This window comes from Panicum virgatum, chromosome 3K (genome assembly GCF_016808335.1).
Source record: "Panicum virgatum strain AP13 chromosome 3K, P.virgatum_v5, whole genome shotgun sequence".
Taxonomy (NCBI): Eukaryota; Viridiplantae; Streptophyta; class Magnoliopsida; order Poales; family Poaceae; genus Panicum; species Panicum virgatum.
In genome coordinates, this window is record NC_053138.1 from 6,386,490 (window position 1) to 6,408,560 (window position 22,071).

At 45.9% G+C, this 22,071-nt stretch overlaps 4 protein-coding genes and 1 long non-coding RNA gene across 6 annotated transcripts; 4 read left to right on the forward strand and 1 right to left on the reverse strand.

Annotated features, from left to right (window-relative positions):
• The first annotated feature begins 1,314 nt into the window (after positions 1-1,314).
• LOC120700531 (endoglucanase 15-like) lies at positions 1,315-9,691 on the forward strand. Its single transcript, XM_039984789.1, has 6 exons — positions 1,315-1,376; positions 6,892-7,255; positions 7,389-7,802; positions 7,926-8,015; positions 8,111-8,275; positions 8,358-9,691. The coding sequence occupies exons 1-6, from the start codon at positions 1,315-1,317 to the stop codon at positions 9,372-9,374; spliced, it is 2,112 nt and encodes a 703-aa protein (XP_039840723.1). The 3' UTR covers positions 9,375-9,691.
• Positions 9,692-10,070: 379 nt separating this feature from the next.
• LOC120697106 (dynein regulatory complex subunit 6-like) lies at positions 10,071-13,171 on the forward strand. Of its 2 annotated transcripts, XM_039980238.1 has the most exons (6): positions 10,075-10,333; positions 10,447-10,601; positions 10,714-10,931; positions 11,309-11,921; positions 12,007-12,516; positions 12,631-13,171. In XM_039980238.1, the coding sequence occupies exons 1-6, from the start codon at positions 10,110-10,112 to the stop codon at positions 12,741-12,743; spliced, it is 1,833 nt and encodes a 610-aa protein (XP_039836172.1). In that variant the 5' UTR covers positions 10,075-10,109; the 3' UTR covers positions 12,744-13,171. The 2 variants fall into 2 exon arrangements, 1 of the variants encoding a protein (XP_039836172.1); XR_005684366.1 differs by lacking the exon at positions 11,309-11,921 and having other exon boundaries at positions 10,071-10,333.
• Positions 13,172-13,495: 324 nt separating this feature from the next.
• On the reverse strand, positions 13,496-16,283 carry LOC120697109 (pentatricopeptide repeat-containing protein At3g49170, chloroplastic-like). The gene has a single exon (XM_039980242.1). It carries the CDS (start codon positions 16,216-16,218, stop codon positions 13,729-13,731), a length of 2,490 nt encoding a protein of 829 aa, XP_039836176.1. The 5' UTR covers positions 16,219-16,283; the 3' UTR covers positions 13,496-13,728.
• A 1,189-nt stretch (positions 16,284-17,472) lies between these two features.
• On the forward strand, positions 17,473-18,292 carry LOC120701131. The gene has a single exon (XM_039985282.1). It carries the CDS (start codon positions 17,508-17,510, stop codon positions 18,030-18,032), a length of 525 nt encoding a protein of 174 aa, XP_039841216.1. The 5' UTR covers positions 17,473-17,507; the 3' UTR covers positions 18,033-18,292.
• A 1,259-nt stretch (positions 18,293-19,551) lies between these two features.
• Positions 19,552-20,763, forward strand: LOC120697118. Its single transcript, XR_005684371.1, has 4 exons — positions 19,552-19,730; positions 19,817-19,918; positions 20,039-20,234; positions 20,338-20,763. It is a non-coding gene; the product is annotated as an uncharacterized LOC120697118 (long non-coding RNA).
• Positions 20,764-22,071: the final 1,308 nt, after the last annotated feature.

Genomic DNA, 22,071 nt, shown 5'->3' on the forward strand with positions numbered 1-22,071 from the left:
TAGTAAATGGAATTCCTGCACCAGGAGGTTATCATCCAATTGGCATGAATTCAGGAAATGGGTACACATCTATTTATCTGGTTACCTTTTGCTTTCATGTATTTTCAAATTTTGTTCAAGTTAAGTATAGTATGGTAATTAGGAAAGTGAGGGAAAAAAATTTAAAACATTGTTTTCATGTTTGGGATTTACAAGGAATCTTAAGCAAATTGGCAGTTACTGGTAGTCAAACCATCTAGTTGCTTCATTTCAGTTTGTTGGATTATTATCTGAAACAATCCAGGCAAACTTATGCAAATATTATTCATAATTTGTGCAATATGCTAGCAAGATGATTGCTATATCTGAGCGCTTGTGCAGAATTCAATATTGTGACAAATTTAATATAATGAAAAATAATATTAGATTAATTTAGTGACTTGATGTTTGCTTTCTGTTGTTGAAGCATAATGGAGAACAAAACACATGAAATTGCACATGCTGCCACAGCGGGCAGTGCTATGTCCTGTGAGATGGCTATGAGTCCATCATCTGCAATGTCAAGCAACAACCATGTATCTTTCACTCTATCTGAGATATCAGGGATGTGTGTGGATGAGACAGCAGCCAACGCCACATTTGGAGCTGATGTCAGTAATGGAGGTCCTCTGCAAATTGGACCTGATGCTGCCGATGGCTCTTCTTTAGGCCAGCAAATCTGGGATTTCAGTCTTTCTGTTCTATCAGCAGATTTGACAAATTTGGGAGGTAGTGCTCTACTGCTCTTATATTTGGACATCTTAAAATGCATATAGCTCCATCTGTAATTAGTTCTCCAGATACACTAGATACTGATTCATTAGACTTGCATATTCAACATATGTAAACACAATATTACTTTTTTACACGATTGCCTTTGTGACTGATGCAGGAAGTTAGTAAGATGAAGTTAGTAAGATAAACTCCCTCCGTCCCAAATTATTAGTCATTTTGGCTTTTCTAGATGCATAATTTTTGCTATGCATCTAGATAAATGACTAATAATTTGGGATGGAGGGAATACATGAGTAGACACAGCTTCAGTGCATATAAAGTTACCTGATTTAGTTGTCCTTGAAACCATTTATTCATGTCTAATTGTAGAAGAGCAAGGTTCCAAACAGTTTAATGTTTTCCATGGCATGCACTCACTTCTGCCTTTTTTTTGTTGTTGTTGACCTTCAGACCTGTCAGTTCTTGAGAACTACTCAGGCAACCCTTTCCTGCCTTCAGACTCAGATCTCTTGCTCGAGTCCCCGGACCATGATGACATTGGTAATTTCGACCACCTCTTCTATGTTTCAGTTCTCAAACCTCGTCACTATGGTACTCTTATACTGTGTGTTGTTGTGCTTCCAGTTGAGTATTTCGCTGATGCCATCGACAGGCCATCTCAATCAGACGAGGAGAGACAGAGATACTCAAATTGTTACTAGGACCAGGCCACCACTTTCTCATAGTTTCTTGGCAAGCTGCAGTTCTGTATCACATGGAATAGTTTGTTTACCTTAGACAAACTCTGTTAGCGTCAACACCTCAACTGCATCACTGAAGAATTTTGTAGCGAATATCCTAATTATTCTAAAAATGGCGGTGTAGCCTTGTTCGTTATCTGGGAAACCCCTTTTGTCATCTCAACTTCTGCAAATGGTGAAAGCCGTACTTGTGTCTGAAATGGACATTCGGTCCCCTCCCTTTTTTAAATTATGACATAGTTTCAGACAGATCTTCAATAACTTATTAATTTTGATAGCATGCTGAACTGTTTGCAACAACATTTGATGCAGTGGTAGTACACTGCTGCTACTCTAGCAGACTACGATTGTTCCTGATACAATGTCTTTCCTTTACTGACCAGAGGCTTGTTCCCTCCCAGATGTTCCCTCCCAGATGGCTTGTTACTGATGTTCCCTCCCAGATGAGCCAAAAGAGAAAAAGACACCTACGATTGCGGCTTTAATCTTGGGATACGGGACTATGGGAACAGGCTAGTATGGCCAGTAGTCCGCAATCGATCTGCCTGTTTGGTCCATGCAGACGAGACGAGCATAGATCTGCCTGCACTTTTGATCAGACCGACGCCGGAAATGCAACGAGCTCGATTGCCTGCTCTGCATTTCACTTCCCATTTTCTGTGCACTTCCAAATGTTTTTTTTAGAGAGGGACTTCCAAATGTTTGGTGCGTGCGTTAAACAAAGGTCAGCTCGACCTTGCCTGCATTTTGACTCGCAATCTTGAATCCTGTGTCCATTCATCATCAGTAAAAAGAATTCCCTCATTTACACCTGTATTCGCGTAGCACTAGCTACTACTACTTCCATTGCTGATTATCCATGCTCGACATCTTCTCAAAATAAAGGAGACCAAAAAGGTCGTGCGAGCATCGCGCCAAAATTTTAGTTGCAAAGTAATCAAGGGACATGGTAACATGCAGTTCGGATTATGTTTCGGGTGGAATCAAAAGCTACAAACCGTAGATCGCGGGTTCAGACCTTTTCTTCAGTTTTGCTTCAACTCACCCCCTCCTTCCCTCACTTCCCCTGGAGAGGAGGATCTTTTGCTTTGGTTGTCTAACCCTTTTCCTCATCTTTATTTCTGTTTTGTCCCAGCTCCAAGCCCAACAATCATGGCCTGCTTAATTATGTCGACGTCCCACACTACTGAGACACAAGGTATGGTAGAGCCTGGTAAGTGGTAACGACATGAGCATGTTGGAATGCAAAGATGCCCTACTGAGTGTGTCTGAACTCTAAAATTAGAGGATTCATTTTGTATTCAGCAATGAAAACACGTCTAATACTATTTCGAGTACACTCAAGATTAGTCTTTCGGCTGGAAACACTGCAACATATTTAACATTAAACCCTTAGCTATTTCAGAAAATTATACAGAACAGCAACCGCGGACCATGCACAAAAATTACTCGGAAATGTTATAAATCTAATAGTGAAAAGTAGCTAAAGGTCCTAGCTACTCCAGGGGAGTACTATGTTGTCTCACTCGGGTCATTCTTTTGAAATATTTCACTCAGGTCATTCTAAAACTAGTCCTGTTTGACCTCAATATTCCTGCTTGCTTTTTTCAAAGAAACCAACATTACCCGGTTCAACTAGCAGGCTGATTTATTATATATGCTCTGCAACATTTGGACAACATTACAAGTTCCCCGGATACATGAGGTTATCATATACTCTCTCCGTTCCAAAATGTAGGTCGTTTTGATATTTCTAGATTCATATATTTTGCTATGAATCTAGATATATGTTATATCTAGATGCATAGCAAACACTACGAATCTAAATAAGCCAAAACGACCTACATTTTGGAACGGAGGGAGTATATAGTTGGCAAACTTTTGGGCTTTATAGTTTACTTCACTGACCTTTTATTATGCAGTTTCAATTTATGATGGGAAGGCATCCGCGCCATTTTTGGGACAGCTTCAACTTTTCGTATAGAAGAACCAAATAAATCCTACTTCTCGTGACGAAAAGCTAAAGAAACGAGATGTGAAGCATACTCATAAACTACCTTTATTTTTTTTGGCAAGGATTCTCAACATATTTTGAGATACTAAACATATAGGAGTGCATGTTTGGCTTGATATATTAATAATTACTTATGTCTTTTGATGCTCCGACGACACATCTCTTCTTTTCATCAGGTTTATTTTCAGAAAAAATAGCCTTTACATCATTTTTTATCTTGCACAGGATCCACACTCGGCATCTTGCAGGGTATGGGTACCGAGAGCAACCACTTGGAAACTAAAGTTCAGACCAAGCAAGTATGCACTAGGACAGTACAAATCAGCTGCCATCAGGTCATGGAAACCCCAAAAGCTAGCTAAACCCAGTTTACACTTACACACATGTTCCCACTCCACAGTCCATTGAGCAGAGATCACAGACTGACAGGCTCATCTCGGGACCTGCTCATCTCCACGCACCATTTCTGCCGCATGACACGGATGGGTGTGCACGGTGCACCAAACAAACAAAAAAGTTTGTGGGGAGGCTTGGACATCGATGTCAGTCGCCGGGTGCGGGCGGGCGCTGCTGCTGCTGCTGCTGCTATCTATCGCTAACACAAATCATGGCTTGATTCGCTGAGGCCGGCTCCGACCCAAGTCAAAAAAGGATCAAACAAAACACAGGCCGCCGCCGGCACGCGCGCCCGCGCGCATCAAAGGGCGCGAAAGAGCAGAGAAAATTATTGTGATCCGCGGCAGCGTGTCTGCCGGCCGACTCGATTCGTGTGTGCATGTGCTGAACTCGGCTGCCCGCCGCGCCGTGTTCGCGCGTCCGCCCCCATTGTATGGCGCCAACCGCGGCAAGCATTCATATCAATACCATTCCTGATGATTTTCATTTTTTCAGGCAAGGCAAGGCCGCAATTTTTTAGATGTGATTACCAGCTCCATTCAAGTTACTAGTATCTCTCTCTTGGTATTCATGACATTGTAGGAAACGGCTGAGATCAGGGTTCAAAATTTTACCGAATTTCACTGTTTTCGGTCGGGGAACGGAGTAATGCAGCCATAAATTCGGTTGTTAGTCTTTGTGCTCAGTTGTAAACATGCTAGTCTATGCTCAAATTTTCATTTTAGGGTGTGTTGTGATTTTTTATTCATTGCACGGATATGCATACTCATATCAAGCGCTTATCAAAGAGTCCAAATACTCAAAATTTAGTATATTGTAAAAATCTCTATTAAATTAAATGTTCAGTGAAATTTCATGAATTTAGGTGTTTTCGCCCATGACCAAGAAGACCCTATAACCAAATCTCAAACCCTGGCTTAGATGTCCAACCATTCGTTTCAGAGAAAGAGCCGATGATAACTGTTGAAGAAGGTTGATGTCTATATTTCGTCACTGCATTTCAGTTCAAAATATTTCGTCACTGCATTTTCCCAAACAAAGTCCATAATTCCTTTTTTTATCTTTATCAGATACTCCAGAAAATTGCAATTCAAGCTCCTGCTTTTTTCGCCTTCCTTTTCTTTTTCACCTCACACGGTCTTCTTTTACACTAGGATCGCTTGTTGTTCAAGTATGTACTATGCCAGTAAATGTCCTAAATCTCTCTCAGACAAGAACACATGCAAAGTAAATTGGTGGCTCCTTTTCCTTTCTACTTTCCAACCATTGAGGCTTAAGAAAAACTACTGATTGATATTCATGTACCGCAAAATATCAGCCTCTTGTTGGCTGCTCATAATATGAGAACTTTTACGGTGCACAATATTACTATATACTACTGTCTCAAAAGGACTCGTATATAAATATCGTACGGTCTAGATTTATTCTATACTATTGGAAGTTGATTAGTGGTATAAGGTAGTATAGCTAAGTAGTATAGATAGTATAAGGGCATTACGAGAAAAAATCATTAGTGATATCATCTCCTTTTGAGGAGGCCCGATGGCGATTCCGTCCTACCGGCGACGCCCGCCGTCTCTCCCCGCTCGCGAGGCATCCACGGCGGCGGATCACCCCCGTCCGTCGCCCGGTGCTCACCCCTCGCCCGTCACTCGAAGGCATCCGCGGCGGCGACCGTGGGCTCTGGGAGGTGGGGTGGCAGGCGGCTGGCGTCCGACGGCCGCGTGGTGCTAAAGCTCTCCGCCCAATCAGGAAGAAGACCGATTCAGTTCTCCCGAGCTGAGCAAGATCAACGAGTTCAGCTCGATTTTTCTCAAGATTTCATATTCAAGTTCGTCTAAAAGTTAAACTAGGAACTATAGATGGATGATAGGGCTGCAATCCATGTATTTAAAGTTTTGTGATTTGAGCAAAGGATTTGGAGATCAGGGACGTCAAAGTCCGGCCGACGCAACGAGTTTGGTTCCCGTTTCAGAGTTAATTGCCGCCTGCACCTGCGAATTTCTTTAGATTTCTACCTCGATTTTAAGTAGTGTCTCATCAAAAAGATTAACCGCAGTTTATAAAGGGTGGATTGGGCTCTAAATTTTTGTATTTCATATTTGTTGATTTGAAGCACAGATTGGAAGGCCAACCAGTTCAAAAAGACACAACCATCGCCCGGCAGTGCCGATGACCTGCAGCTTCAGTAATGCCCATGGCTGCTAGCCAGGGAACGGGAGTGCTCAGCAGCGCACGCAGTAAGGGGCGGCGATGGGCGGGGATCTAGGGTGCCGCGCACCACCCGCGGCGGCCAGGCATGGGCCGGGACGAACGTACGGGCCCTCAAAACATGAAAAACAAAAATTTAACCCTCAATTAATTAAGTTAAAGTTACTATATTACCCTTTCTAATGAATGGTTAGATCTTCTCTATACCCTATACTACTAAATGGTAGTATTGTGCACCGTAAAAGAGCTCAATAATGTAATGTGTTTGAAATTTTGAATACGTATCATGAGCCTTTCCGCAAGTTTAAATCGGGGTTTGTTTCATTCCGAACTCAAAACTCATCCTTTTGCAGGTTCGCAGCATGCTTTGACTTTGAGCAGGGGAAGATATCCCATTTTTAAATCCCTGATTCTTCTTGGGTCAATGCACACAAATGAAAAAAGGACATGATGTGTCAAGGGCTTGACTTAGTTACCATACTTAATGTTCATGTCATAACAGATGATATCTCAAGACCAAAAAATTAACAAGATCACTGTAGCTGGTTGCAACAGAGGAGCATACAGGCATCTGTTTCTTTCTAATCTTTCCTTTTTAACGAAAAAAATGTGGAATGCCTGTTCATTTTCATCGCCAGAGAATGTACAAGAAAAAAAATACATGCATGGAAAGCAAAAGGGAACAAAAAACAAAAGCAGAAATCTGACAGCATCCTCAGCATACAAGGTTTCAGTTCTGGATGAACCACTCGCTAGAGTCTGAAAGGTGAGCCGCAGTACACAAGTAGTCAAGCCACCTTTGAATCTCTATCCAAGTATCCATGTCCCCTCTTCCCTCCAATTTTATAAATACCACTCCTTTCCTTTGAGCTCCCTCCAAAGCCAGCCAGATCCCCTGCTCACTCACACTGCACCACCTCACTGGTGCATTGCCATGGCCAGGAACGTGATGGCACTCCTTGGCTTCTTGGCACTTGCATCAGCGGTGGGGATGGCTTCCGCGGCCGGCGGCCATGACTACGCCCTGGCATTGAAGAAGAGCATCCTCTACTTCGAGGCGCAGCGCTCCGGCGTGCTCCCGCCCAACCAGAGGGTCACCTGGAGAGAGAACTCCGGGCTCTTCGACGGCAAGGCCAATGGGGTACATTGCACAATGTGCTTCGTAGAGCATTCATCAGAGCTCAATGCCATTTCTAATAGCATGGTGTCAGTATATGGTTGTTCTGAACAATCTTGCATTTTTGTTTTGGTCTGTGTTTTTTTTCTTGTTTAAGGTGGACCTTGTGGGAGGGTATTATGATGCAGGGGACAACGTCAAGTTCGGCCTGCCCATGGCGTTCACGGTGACGATGATGTCGTGGGGCATCCTGGAGTACGGCAAGCAGATGGCGGCGGCCGGCGAGCTGCGCAACGCCATGGACGCCGTCAAGTGGGGCACCGACTACTTCATCAAGGCCCACCCGGAGCCCGACGTGCTGTACGGCGAGGTGGGCGACGGCGACACGGACCACAGCTGCTGGCAGCGGCCCGAGGACATGTCCACCAGCCGCCAGGCGTTCCGCATCGACCCCCAGAACCCCGGCTCCGACCTCGCCGGAGAGACCGCCGCCGCCATGGCCGCCGCGTCGCTCGTGTTCCGCGGCACCTACCCCGGATACGCGAACCTGCTCCTCGAACATTCCAAGCAGGTAATTAAGGGCAAACAGTATGACCAATCAATCAACATAATCCTAGAACACCAAATTGCTGGATTTTTTTTTTGTTTGAACGTTCTCTGACGAAGTGATGGTCCTCTCCTCTGCTGTGTTCAGCTGTTCGCATTCGCCGACAAGTACAGGGGCAAGTACGACGCCAGCATCACCGTTGCTCGGAACTACTACGGATCCTTCAGCGGATACGGGGTAAGTCAAGTCACCTGAAAACCAAATGCGGCCATCTGATTCTGGAAACACCACGCTGCAGAGGCACCTGATTTGTCGTCCATGGTGTGGTGCAGGACGAGCTCCTGTGGGCGGCGGCGTGGCTGTACGAGGCGACGGAGGAAGGGTGCTACCTCGAGTACCTTGCCCGCAACGGCGACGCCCTCGGCGGCACCGGCTGGTCCATCAACCAGTTCGGCTGGGACGTCAAATACCCCGGCGTGCAGGTCCTGGCAGCCAAGGTACGTTCCTGCTTTGTTCACCGGACATGGCAATGGCATTCCGTCGAACACCCTACCTGGCTCACACCAAGAAGCCTCGCAGTTCCTTCTCCAGGGCCGCGCCGGCGCGCACGCGGCGACGCTGCAGCGGTACCGGCAGAACGCGGAGTTCTTCGTGTGCTCGTGCGTCGGCAAGGGCGCCGTGAACGTGCCGCGGACGCCCGGCGGCATGATGTACCACCAGCGGTGGAACAACCTCCAGTTCGTCACCAGCGCGTCCTTCCTGCTGACGGTGTACTCGGACTACGCGACGAGGCTCCCGGGCTCCGGCGGCGGCGTGCGGTGCCCCGGCGGCGCGGCGCGGCCGTACGAGATCCTCGCCTTCGTGAGGTCCCAGGTGAACTACATCCTGGGCGACAACCCGCGGGGCACGAGCTACATGGTCGGCTACGGCGGCAGCTTCCCCCGGCAGGTGCACCACCGCGGCGCCTCCATCGTGTCCGTCAGGAAGGACCCCTCCTTCGTGAGCTGCCAGGAGGGGTACTCCAGCTGGTACCCGCGGCCGGCCGGCAACCCCAACGTCCTGGAGGGCGCCGTCGTCGGCGGGCCCGACGAGTACGACGACTTCGCCGACGAGCGCAACAACTACGAGCAGACGGAGGCCGCCACCTACAACAGCGCGCCGCTGCTCGGCGTCCTCGCCCGCCTCGCCGGCGCCTGCGGCACCGGCCTGGAGGAGTACCAGCTGCCGCCGCCGGCCGCTGGGGAAAACCAGACGACGTCGTCTTCGCCGCCTCGCCGTCGCCGCCCTCACCACGGGCCGCCGCCGTCCCCGATCGAGATCGAGCAGAACGTGACGAGGACGCTGGCGACGCGGCGCGCGACGACGTACCGCCGGTACTCGGTGACGGTGACGAACCGGTCGAGGAAGACGGTGCGGGAGCTCCACCTCGGCGTCTCGGAGCTCCGCGGCCGGCTGTGGGGCCTCGACAAGGCGCGGTACGGGTACGTGCCGCCCAGGTGGCTGCCGGCGCTGCGCGCCGGCGAGAGCCTCAGGTTCGTGTACGTCCAGCCGGGGGCGCCGGCCAATGTGTGGGTCACCGGCTACAAGCTGGTCTGAAGTCAGGTCGATCAGGCGGTAGCAAAGCTTAGGATTTGGGTTTGGTGTGTTGCATTGCGTTGCAATTTGCAGTGCGATCGAGTGTTCGAGTCTGATGGGAGGATGGAGCGAAGAGACCACGAATTTGTGTGCGAGTGCTCATCCTCTTCCTCCTAGAGTGCGAGTGTGTCGTGTTTTTGTTAGGCTGCAGAGGGATTTCGAGAGATGGAGTAAGTGTTCATCCTCTTGCCCTGCCGATTTAACGAATCGGATGTTGTATTGGACCCTATTGGAAAAATGCTAATCAAGTTGCTGCTACTATGATTTCCTGACTGGTACATTATCCTAGCTAGTATTTCACTATTTCTGTTCGTGCGAGGCCAACTAGACTATAAGCTGCGAAATTCATTGCAACTGCTGATTTAGTACCTAAGTCATTACCTAAAAAATAGCCATTGTTTTCTAGGGCAAAATAGCCATTGGTTAAGACACGGCTGGAAGACAATTTTGGTTCCTGATTTTTCTCCAAATAGTCATTACCTAAAAATTTCTAATTATGGATAAAAAATAGAATTTAATAGAAAAATTATGTTGTTGGGCACACGTGATTTAGTAGAACACAAGTGTTGAGCTTGTGGGCCCATATAAGCCCAAGCCCAACACAAGAATGAGGGCCAAGCGCAAAAAAAAAAAGCGAAAAAGAAAGACAATCTCCCACGTCGTGATGCCGGGCACCGACGACTTTTGCGAGTTTGGATGGGATCCCGTCATTTCCTCCCTCCGGTGGCGCCCATGGCTGCCGCCACCGGCGGCGAGCTGCGGCTGGTTGACCGCTGCATCGACGCGGCCGCGCGCGACGCTGCCACCGTGGAGGCCTGGCGCCGGCAGCGCCGCTCCCTGGAGCGCCTCCCGGCGCCGCTCGCCGACGCGCTCTTCCGCCGCCTCGCCGCGCGCCGCGTCCTCTTCCCCTCCCTCCTCGAGTAAGCCCCAACGGCCCCCTTCACCTCCTCCTCGCGCAGCCTGACGCCCAGGATCCTTCTGGTGGGATTTCCGCCGCTGCTTACGCCGGCTCGTGTGTCCCCACCGTGCGCAGGGTGTTCAAGTGGTCCGTGGAGGAGGTCGACCTGAGCGGATCCCTCGCCGTGGACGCGGAGTGGCTGTCGTACCTCGGCTCGTTCCGGTACCTGAAGGTGCTCAAGCTGGCGGACTGCAAGAACGTCGATAATGGCGCCATCTGGTCACTCGCTGGTGAGATGCTGAAGCTTTCCTCCGTGATGATGACGCCATGGTTTCTAGTGGTCACCAATTTTGGTCATGGGAAGTACCTGTAACCGGATTTCATTGTTCCTTATTGCTTTAGGAATGAATACATTGAAGGAATTGGACTTGTCAAGGTGCCCAAAGATCTCTGACGCTGGCCTCAGACATATAGTGACCATTCAAAGCTTGGAGAAGCTGCGGTTATCTGGTACTAAGTTGACTGACAATGGAGTGATGCTCATTTCTTCGCTGACAAATCTAAGTCTCCTTGATCTGGGAGGAATTCGTATCACAGATAAAACCTTACGGTCTTTACAGGTACAATCTTGTGGTGTACCACAATTTTCTTTCACAGTCGGGTTGCCTGTATCATAGACTCGTTACTCATAATTGCAAGCCAAACACTAAATATCTCCATCATATTTGAAGTAAAATGACTAGAACACAGATTGTGAATTGTGATGTATGCATACCCATGGCAGTACGGTTAATATTTTTTACTATTCTTTACATCTGTTCATATATAATACGATACACTACCGTGTGCACTTTATTTATCAAACAGACAAATACGCAGTCAAAACAAGTGCTAGGGACGAAATTTGAAGTCTTTAAACCAAAACTGCCCTATGGTGTCAACATTTTTTTCATTGTATTAGAGAATTAATTTCCTATAATCGCACTTGTTGTTTTAGGTATTGACACGACTCGAGCATCTTGATATATGGGGTAGTGAAATTACAAATGAAGGAGCTTCTGTTATAAAAGCCTTTACAGGATTGAGATTCTTGAATCTCTATTGGACAAGTGTCAACCATTTACCAGTCCCTCCAACTATGCGATGCCTAAATATGAGCAAGTGCGAAATTCATTCTATCTGTTATGAGGATTCTGAAGTTCCTGTTGCTCTAGAAAATTTTACTGTCTCTGAAGCTGAATTTGGCAATATTGATAAAGTATTTGCTGGAATCCAAGCAGGCACACTGTTATATTTGGACATGTCTAGTTGTGATTTAAGCAACTTATCTTTCATGGAAAATATGAAAAATCTAGAGCATCTGGACCTTAACTCCAACAGAATAACTGATGACGCAATCGAACATATTGCAAAAGTTGGAACAAACTTGAAATATTTGAGCCTCAAGGGTACTGGGATAACTTCTCAGGCCCTATGTGTTCTGGTAGGGACAGTTCCAAACCTCACTTCACTGTCTTTATCTCATACAAAAATTGATGACTCTGCTCTAGCGTATGTCAGCATGATGCCTTTGCTGAGTACGATAGATTTAAGCCATACAAGTATCAAAGGTTTGTTCTTGCTTACAAAGCATCTATCTTCTTTGATTATGTCAATTTGCTTTCTGTTATGAGTAACTTAATTGTTTTATGGCAGGGTTTACTCGTGCTGAAGTAAATGCTGACAAAATGTTGTCTATGTCCGCTTTTGAGCATCTCAAATATCTGGAAAGCTTAAATCTAGAGGATACACCACTATCAGCTGAAGTTATACCTCCCTTGGGATCGTTTGCAGTATTGAAATATTTGTACCTGAGAAGTGATTTCTTGTCTGATCCTGCATTGCATGCCCTCTCTTCTGCCTCCAATCTGATACATCTTGGGTTCTGTGGGAATATTTTGTCCAGCTCTGGGCTTTTACAATTTGTACCCCCTGCTACACTACGTGTGTTAGATTTAAGGGGCTGTTGGATCTTAACAGGAGATGCTATTTCAATGTTCTGTAAGCGTCATCCTATTATTGAAGTGAGGCATGAGCTCATGCAGGAGCTTAAGGCAAATAGTGTTGGTGGCTCCCAACTTAAAGCTAGGCAATCTCAACAGGTGAAAGCAAAAGTCGCAAAGAGTTTCGCCGGCCCAAGTAGGCTTCCTGATATCCGTTTTGTAGGTGAGGATGCTGTAAATTCTTTAATGTCCTTTCATTTTCAATTAAAAGTTTTCCTAGTTGGAGCTTTGCATTTTATGACATATTGACTACCAATTCGTCTTTCAATTTGAACAGATGAAAGGATAAAATACAACAAGGAGGAAATGATGGAGTTTCAGAACCTTGTTAAATCAGATTTAGTAATGCATGGCGTGCGACTTCCACCAGAACTGCGTAGGCTCACATGATACAAAGTTTTTGTTGGAGTTGGACCTTAGTTTGTTATGCACCTGCCTAAGCATGCCATTTTCCTTAGTTCAATTATCCTTGAATCTGACCATTTTGAAAATAGAGCATCAAGCATGATACAACGGAGAGTTAGATTAAATATAATGTAATCTCAGTGGAGAAGATGACTGTTACCTGTCTCTTGGTCTCTCCTACTTCAAATATGAGTGCTCTTTAATTCAGACGAATGCTGTCAAGTGCATTGGTCTCAACTGCGACCTTTCGGATCTGTGATACCAACATCTTGTATGGATTTTCCATTTGTTGACGTGCAACATTTATCTGGTCATCTGGCCGTTGGGTGCTTTGTAATGAAGGATTGAAGGTTCCTTTTGTCTTTTTTTTTTTGTAGAAAATCAAAGTTCAATGGAATAATTATCTGCCTGAACCAGCTTTTTTAGTTCATAATCTTATAATGATCTACAAGAACATGGCTACTGTATTTATTTTCTTCAAAGTTCAATCTTCAAAAGAAAAATCTTTAGCGTTTGATATGTACTTAAACTCATAATACAAGCAACTTCATATCGATTCAGGCACAAGATGACACTATAAGAGCAAGTGGATATGATAACTTGTTATTTTGGACATGTTTGCGTTGATTTGCAGTGGAAGTCGCATAAAAATTGTTATCGTAACCTGCTGCTGCTAACTAGGTTCTGCTTCCATAACCCTGATTTTTATGTATTTATGGCCAAAGCTAGAAAAGTTCTGAATGACAGAAATATTAAAATGCTTCTGTACTCCTGATAGGAGATCGTATTTAACTGTACACATTCTGTAACAGTACTATAAATCAACAGCAACACTACAACAGCTCATGCTTCCTAGAAACTAAAGTTTTGTGAAGGTGCTACAAAACTATGGACATCACTACATCAGTTACTGTCAGCAATGCTCTGTAGTTAACTCTTAAGCAAGGCTAAAGATGAGCCAGCTCGCCAGTTACCAGTACTCTCCGCATGAGCATTCCCCATCCTTCATCATGTGGAACCTGTTGCTATCTCTCAATATTATCTCCCTCCCAGTGGCCTTAGAGACATACTTGAGCGCTGAATGACAATCAGCACATACACGGAGGTTTTTAAATATCCTTATTGGCTTTGTTGCCGATGTACAGCTGATCAAACCAAAAGCGACAGCAATCTTCTCGCTGTGCTGAAGCAGAAACTGCTCCTTCAGCTCATCCGGCATGTCATGCAGCACAATGCTTGTGTCTGGTACATAGCCCATTCCTTTGATATCCCTGATCAATTTGTCCAACTTTGTATATATCTCCTCTGCTTGCGGATGGCTGGTATCACCAGCTCGGAACTCGTGAATGGTGTTCTCAACATGCATCCAGCTCAACCCTGTTTCTTTCATCAAGTTTTTGTTCCTCATTGCATTCCTTATCCTTGCAACTTGATCCCACAAACCAGCATCTGCATACAAATTGGAGAGCAGTACATAGGGGGCTGGATCTTGTGGTTCGAGCTCTATGACATGGTTAGCGGCAATCTCACCGATATCCATGTTGTTGTGGGTCTTACAAGCACCCAGCAGCGTCTTCCAGACCAATGTGTCTGCTTTCCAAGGCATTTCATTAATGAAATCTAGTGCTTCTTTAACAAGGCCTGATCGCCCAAGCAGATCAACCATGCAAGCATAATGCTCCATCCTTGGTATGAGCCCATGATCCTTCTGCATCATCCTGAAGTGCTCCTTCCCTTCTTTAACAAGACCAGAATGACTGCATGCAGATAAAACAGCAATGTATGTGACATCATTTGGTTTCACGCCAGCCGAGATCATATCATGAAACAATTCCAGAGCTCGCTCTGCATACCCATGTTTTGCTAAACCACTAATCATTGAAGTCCACGAGATCACATTATGGCCATTCATTTCATCAAAGGCTCGGCAAGCATCTTCTAGGTACCCACACCTAGAATACATAGACACAAGAGAGTTGCCTACACCTGTATCTGAAACAAATCCAGCCTTCAATGAGAGGGCATGCAGCTGCTGACCTTTGGTTAGCAAACCTACACTGGCGGCGGCACTGATCAGGCTAGCAAATGTGAAAGTGCCTATTCCTACATCCATTCTTTGAATCAGATAATCTAGGCTCCTCCCATCTCCATCAAAATCGCAACTGAAGGACACCAAGTTCTTTTCATACAGCTGGTCGAACGCCTGCGTAGCCTCTGCCATGCAACCAGATTCAGCATACATGCTTACTAGAGCATTCCCAACGACATTTATGTTAGATAGGTTGGATTTGATGCAGTGGGCATGAATTTGCCTGCCCGAATCTTGATCACCAAGGTTTGCGCACGCCTTAAGCAAACTAGAATAAGTGATATGGTTTGGTCTGATGCCTTCATTTAACATCTCGCACAAGAGTAACAATACTTTGTTGTCCTGCGATCCACGTTGCACATACCCTGACAAAAGTGCCGTCCATGACATCACATTATGCTTGGGCATCCGGTTGAAGACTTCCCTTGCAGTGTGCATGGACTGTCCAATGTGAGACTTTGCATACATGTCCACAAGCCCACAGCTCACACAATCGTCTGATTCCAGTCCAAGCCTGAGCGCTAGAGAGTGCAGTTGCTGCCCCAACCTGAATGATCCCAACTCTGTACAAGCTGATAGCATACTGCTGATGGTGTACTGATCTGGCCGAATTCTGTTCTCCAGCATGTCAAGAAACAACTCTACAGCCTCGTCCGCGCAGCTGTCCTGTGCATACCGCGTAATCAGCAATGTCCAGACAACAACTGTCCTCTCGACCAATCCATCAAACACCCGGCGCGCCGCCATCAGATCTCCATTCTTCGCAAACATGTCAATCAGAGCGCAACCCACCGACACGTCAGTGCCCCATAAACCCATCTTGAACACCATGCCAAGAACCGCGCCACCAGTCGAGTGGAAGAGCTCGCGGACAAAGCAGGCCTGCGCGGCGGCGCACAGCGTGAACGCGTTCGGCCGGAGCCCCGCCGCGAGTGTCTCGCCGAACATTCGAAGAGCCTCGGCCTCCGCGCCGTTCCGCACGAGGCAGGACGCCATGGCCGTCCAGGACACGAGGTCCCGCAGGCCGTCGGGCATTCCGTCGAACACGCTGCGCGCTGCGGCCACGGCGCCGCACTTGGAGTAGAGCGTGAGGAGGGAGTTGGCGACGACGGAGTCGGACTCGAGGAGGGTCCCGGTGCGGAGGAGACGGGCGTGGAGCGCGCGGCCCAGGCGGAGGTCGCGGGCTCGCGCCGCGGCCGTGAGGAGCGACGCCGCTTCGGAGGGCTGGAGCGCGGCGTTCTCGGCGGGGGTCGTGGCGAGGGGCTTACCGTGGCGAGGAGAGGTGGCGGTGGGGGTGGGGGTGCGGGTCGGAGGTGAAGATGGAGGTGGCGGTGGAAGATTGGCGGGGAGGGTGGCGCGGACGGTGGCCATGGCGGGAAGGGGAGGAGAGGACGGCGATGTCGTTGGATAACCCCCGGCATTCTAGACTGTCTGCTGCTGCTAAGATTTTCTTTTCATTTTTCTTTCATATGTCCATAAACCGTCTAACTGAATATTTGAAAATGCAAGAGCATTTTAGATTCAATTTCAACAAGTCTTGTTTGAGCATAGAAGAGTGATAATGAGTTTGGTTGGACGGAATTGCTATTCGAATTAGATGAAAAAACAATGCTTTCTTCAAAATAATAGCAACCATACCAAATCATTTGTGACTAATTGTATCAACATAATGCGGGCAGCATCACAAAAGAGTATTAGCTAAGCTATTAGACTATCTCTGTCCCGAAATATAAGTATTTCTAGATTTGGTCAAAGTCAAATTTGTTCAACTTTGACCATCAATATTCTTATGAATGAATTACTTTAAATATGAACACTTATATATTATGACAGTTTCTTTCATAACGAATCTAGTAATATTATTTTTATCTTATAAATTTTTATAATTTTAATTACTGTTTATAGTCAAAATTGAACAACTTTGACTTTGATCAAATCTAAAAATGTTTATATTGTGAAACGAAGGGAGTAAAAAACAAAATGCGTGTAGCATTATACTCTTGTTATAAGGTGATGGACTTGGGCCCTGTTTGCATCTTTTGCTCTTGGGCTAATTTGAGGACTAAAGTTTAGCTCTTCAATTAGCTCTCTAAAATTTAGCCTCTAGAGTTGTTTGGATCCATATATATCCCAATCAATGGCTATGCATGGGGTGAGGAGAAACATAACTTTTTAGTGAGGTTCACGCAGAAATAGCCCCCAATAAGTACCCCTTCGAGGGACTAATTTTTTTAAGGGTGCTAATTCACTTTAGTCCCAAATAGTTTCACTGGATCCATTGGAACTAAAATGGGCTAAAGGGGAGTTGCTAATTTTTAGCAATCGGATCCAAACATGGCCTTGGGACCCTTGGAGTGCTAGTCGACGAAACAAAGCAGCCATTTTTTTCTCCACAAAAAATCATTGACAAGATCGAACCCAACCTTAGTGATCATCATCTATATATTCCAAACGTTTTCTAAAAAAATTCCTTGTAGCAATAACTCAACTAAGGCAATGGGCTATATGGCTTATCCTTTGGTCGTTGAGGGGAGCTTTAGAGCACCTCCAATCCAATCCCAGCAACCCTTTTTGTAGTTTTTGTACTGAGTGGCAGCATAGCTACACTATCACAACACACACAACTCTCCCTGTCCATCCCCTCAGACTTGCACACACAAATGGGCAACATGCTGCCATGCTTGGTCCAAGGCAGCAGCAGCAGTATTCTGCCACCCATGAACACCAAGCACTGGTCTCGCTCCATGAAACTCCTGGTGATGAGAACCCTCCGCCGGAGCACGAAGCGCCACCATGGCGGCGGCGGCAGCGGCAGCGTCAAAGCAGCTGCCAGCAGCAGGGAGACATCGGCAGCAGACCAAGCCGCCAGAAGAACTAGAAGAGGTCCCCGGAGCGGCCAGAACCGGCGCGCCGCCGCCGTCGGAGTCAAGGTCGTCCTGACGAGGGCGGAGGCCGCGCGGCTGCTCTCCCTCACCGCGCACGGCGACCGGACCGCCGCGCAGGTGGTGAGCGAGCTCAAGAGGATGCAGGCAGACACCGGCGGCACCTCCACCGCCCGAGTCATCAACGAGCTCAAGAGGATGGAGGAGGAACTCGTAGTCGCCCGTGCCAACGCCTCCCCGTCGGCATGGCGGCCGGTGCTAGAGAACATCCCTGAGGAGTGGCCGCCGTATGTGCTAGCTTAATCGTATTCCATGGCTGTTAACCTGTACATCACGCATGCATCCACACGTGTGCACTGCATTGCATGGGATTCATCACAATTGTGCTTCTTTTTCCTGTCAATCTTCTAATCTTGTTCCTCTCCTTCAATTCCAACTCGTTACTGTTATTATGTTCTTGGTCGTCCCTCCATATGCAATCCTATACATTTTATTTTTTTGGGAAGACAATCCTATACATGTATATATATGTCATGTATATACAGAAAAAAAATGGTTTCTCTCTTCTGCTGTATATATTAATTGAGGCTGGAAAACGTACAACAATATCCTTCTCCAGGAGTTGGCGTAGAAGTTTGCTCCATTTCGAAAATGAGCTTATCTTTTTGAAATTTAACTACCTTGTTTGGCTTTTTTTTAGCGTCACTAACTCACTATGGGTTGGTGTGCACTAGTGATGTCATATATCACTAGCTAGCTAATTGCAGTGCATTTTCTTTTGTGGGCAATAATCGTAATTTATGCAAGGGATTTGTACGCGCGCGCCATTGTGTACTTGTTCTTTTCGTAGGAAAAAATAGAGGGTTTAGTGATGAGTGACGTGGTATTAGTTGATAAAGAGGAATCTCATCTTGTCCTATAGCTTAGTGCATGGTCGTTTGGTGGTGGTGGTGGACAGGGGTCAACTATATAAGACAATAATGCTAATATTGTTTAGGAAACAAAATATTTTCCTTCATATCGTGCAGAGCAAGTGGTAGGGAGTTCCATTTTAATTTATTTTCCATGTGGAAAAGATAGTGTTAGGTTAAATGTGCCTTATTACATATACTTGTTTTATGTGTGATGTAAACTGGTTGTTGCCAAATTCAAATTGTTATATTACTGCTTATTAGTTTTTTATTAATATAAATTTTACATATTATGTTTTAAAAATACATACAGCACGCACTTACATAAACTCTGATGTGCAGTGATCCAGAATTCCAGAGACGAGATAATTTCCCATACAAAGTTACACATCCTGGTTAAAAAGAAAAGCCTCTCGGGACAATTTTGCTTCTTCATAAACTGTATTCTTGAGTTGTCTAAATCTTTATTTGTTTTGAGACCGTGTTTTCAAAAAAAAAAATCTTTAGAGCAGGTAGTTTTCAAGAATTGTTCAGACTCATTTTGCAGATGTCACTCAGTTGTAGTTGCAGCAATCTGAATCTCATACTAGGCCGACAGCAACTATGCTACTTGATAGACTGAAACTCTGCTTGCTTTACTGTCACGTTTGATGCCCAACATGTAATCCGCGGGAGAGGGGGGGGGGGGGGGGGGGGGGGGGGAGTGTGGTTTTTCAAACCGTGCCGGCCCGGGCCTGTATATTCCCCAGCGTTGAATCGTTGATGTGGCTTTAAACTTCATGCAACCAGATCCTGCCAATAACCGTGCCGAAGCTGGTCCCACCAGGATGAGGCGCCTGCGACGTTCCAGGCATGGAATCTGGAGAGCTATCGGGCAAAGAGCGAGGCACTTTCTCAGAGCTGTGCAGGGGTGGGGGCCAGAGGCCTCGGAGCTCTCAGGATTATTCTACACGAGCTCAACAATGGCGTCGCCTCCCCCGCTCTAGATCCGTTTTTTCCGGAAGATGGTCAAGAATAACAATGTCGTCTCCAAGCACGGAGCACCTGAACCGGGGAGCGTCCGAGCAGCAAATGGCAACCAAGCAACCAGGTTCGAACCTCTTTTTAGATCTTGGTTAGCATAAATCTGTGCTTTATCCCCGGTCAAACAACTCCGTTCTTCCATTCATCTTGTAGAACAAGCTATGGGATTTCTTTCCGTAGAAGATTCAGCTATTCTAAACTGCTACCCATTCGTCTTGCATTCAGCATCGCAGAACCAGTCTGGTAGTTGAAGTGGTGAGAGCATTCTATTTCTCTGTAGGAAGTCCTTTTCGTACAATCATTACATCTTCAATGCTGTTGCTCGATTTATGGTTTTGATGGCCTGTATTTTGTATTTATTTTCGGCAACAAAAGGTGCGGGGATGACATTCCAGGATATGGTAATCAGAGCTAGTAAAGCTGTGCTCACCTATGCAGCTGCTCAGCAAACTGATGACTCGATGCCTGAAGAACAAGGGCTGACTTCAATTCATTCAGAAGTTCCTCTGAATGTAACAATCTCCCCTGCTGAGCTTGAGTCACCTATGGAAGGTGCTGCCAACTCAAATTGGTAAGCGCTGCAGTCACTTTAATTTTGTTCCACCTTTTTCACTTGTTTATAGTCACGTGTTAAGTATTCTTTCTACAAATTGATGGCATGTACATATGTAAAGCGAGGAAGGCAATTGCAGAAACTCGACAACAATTACAGCCGCAGAGCTAGATATACACCAAGATGGTTCAGTGCCATATGCACTACAAAATGAAGAGCAAACTAATGTTTCAAACAACCCTACAAGCTTAAGTTCAGATCTTGGAGCGCAGCCATGGCCTAAGGGGTATGCATGTGTTGGAGCTCAACAACATTGACAATAAAGAATTACCGTAATGGTATAACAAAGATTTTGCGATATAGTTGCTGAGGTTTTGACATAGTAGTACTATTAGCAGTACAATGATCAAAGCATAGTTGATGAAATGAATACATAGTCTGATCGAAAAGACGAAAGGACACAATGGTTCAAAAGCCATGTAAACAACTGGCATATAACATGCCACTGGTTTCACACAAAATCAAAAGAACCAAGCAGCATTGACTATGAACTGTTGGTTAGAGAAGAAGTGACAGCAAAATCAGCTTCAAATCTCCAGGAGGTCAATAAGCAGTTCTGGAATGTCTCCAAAGTTCCCTGGCATACTTAGGAGTTGGTACAGTAGTTCTGCACGATTGATACCATGCTCAGGCTGCGAAAGCAAGAGGAAAATTGATTATTAATCTTGAGACCATGAATGAATTAAATAATAACAGTTGATTATTTTGGTGGTTACCGTCTTCAGTTCCCACAACAGTTGGATCCCATCAAAAGCACGAGCATAGTGCATAGCAAACAGCCCTGAGTTGTTACTGGAAAAGATTTCAACAATTCAGTGGCGTAACTACAAATTGCAGTACATCTGAAAATATCAAAGAACCAAAGGGACAACTTTAGTTAGGGCTTCAGTGCAACAAACCTGTGGCAGCTTGCACCCAGGCCAACAGTGTAGCATCTATCCCAACCAATCATGTCAACGTTCCACCCGTTGAAAAAGGTATCTATGCACCTTGAGATACCTTCATTAAGAATAGAAATATTTTGACCATGGCGGCGGTGCACACTAGAAATGCAACACCTCATCATGAGTGGGTCTAGAACATGAATTCTCTGTTGCTCGAAGTTCCAAAAGTAACAGCTGCACCTCCCATCACGAACCACTAGCACTACAAGCTGCCAGAATTTGAATGCAAGAATATCATATTAATGAAGAGGTTTACAGCAGCATCAAGAGATCTTAAACAATACATGAGCACATATATACTTGGGGAAGATAAGGGAGGTTCAGATCCAATAAGAGAAGACTACAGATCTAAAACAATACATGAGCACATATATACTTGGGAAAGGGATCGAAATGGAAACATCAGAAACCAATGCTTCTACAAGGTATGAAAACATACAAAAAACAACAAGAGCCAGTGTTTACTCACCAAAAGCCTCAAGTTATCCCTCAAAGAACAGCAGCTAGCAGCAAGCGGGGTTTGAGGGAGCAGGGATGAGTTGAGGGCGTCCCTCCAGAAACCGAGCAAGAAAGATGGAAGAAGCCACTTCACCTCCTGCATGTAATAATGGAGAAGAGAGGAAAGTAGAAGTGATAGGAAATAATTCCTACACATAGAGTCAATAGGTTACCATGTGTCGGTGTTTTACCGTCGGGTTCTCCGAGGGGTATCCCGAGGAGAGTGGTTATGAGTAGGGACTCACCGAGATCAGAACGCGATGGTGCAAGGAACACAAAGATTTAGACAGGTTCAGGCCGCCGGAGCGTAATACCCTACGTCATGTGTGGTGGTTTGTATTCCCTCTGGTCTT

Coding starts and splice junctions, on each gene's coding strand:
- LOC120700531 (XM_039984789.1), top strand. CDS start 1,315: ATGTTTCAGTTCTCAAACCTCGTCACTATGGTACTCTTATACTGTGTG. Junction 1,377..6,891: donor TGTGTGTTGTTGTGCTTCCA/GTTGAGTATTTC, acceptor GGTGAGCCGCAG/TACACAAGTAGTCAAGCCAC. Junction 8,016..8,110: donor GATCCTTCAGCGGATACGGG/GTAAGTCAAGTC, acceptor GGTGTGGTGCAG/GACGAGCTCCTGTGGGCGGC.
- LOC120697106 (XM_039980238.1), top strand. CDS start 10,110: ATGGGATCCCGTCATTTCCTCCCTCCGGTGGCGCCCATGGCTGCCGCC. Junction 10,602..10,713: donor CGCCATCTGGTCACTCGCTG/GTGAGATGCTGA, acceptor TTATTGCTTTAG/GAATGAATACATTGAAGGAA. Junction 10,932..11,308: donor AAACCTTACGGTCTTTACAG/GTACAATCTTGT, acceptor TTGTTGTTTTAG/GTATTGACACGACTCGAGCA.
- LOC120697109 (XM_039980242.1), bottom strand. CDS start 16,218: ATGGCCACCGTCCGCGCCACCCTCCCCGCCAATCTTCCACCGCCACCT.
- LOC120701131 (XM_039985282.1), top strand. CDS start 17,508: ATGGGCAACATGCTGCCATGCTTGGTCCAAGGCAGCAGCAGCAGTATT.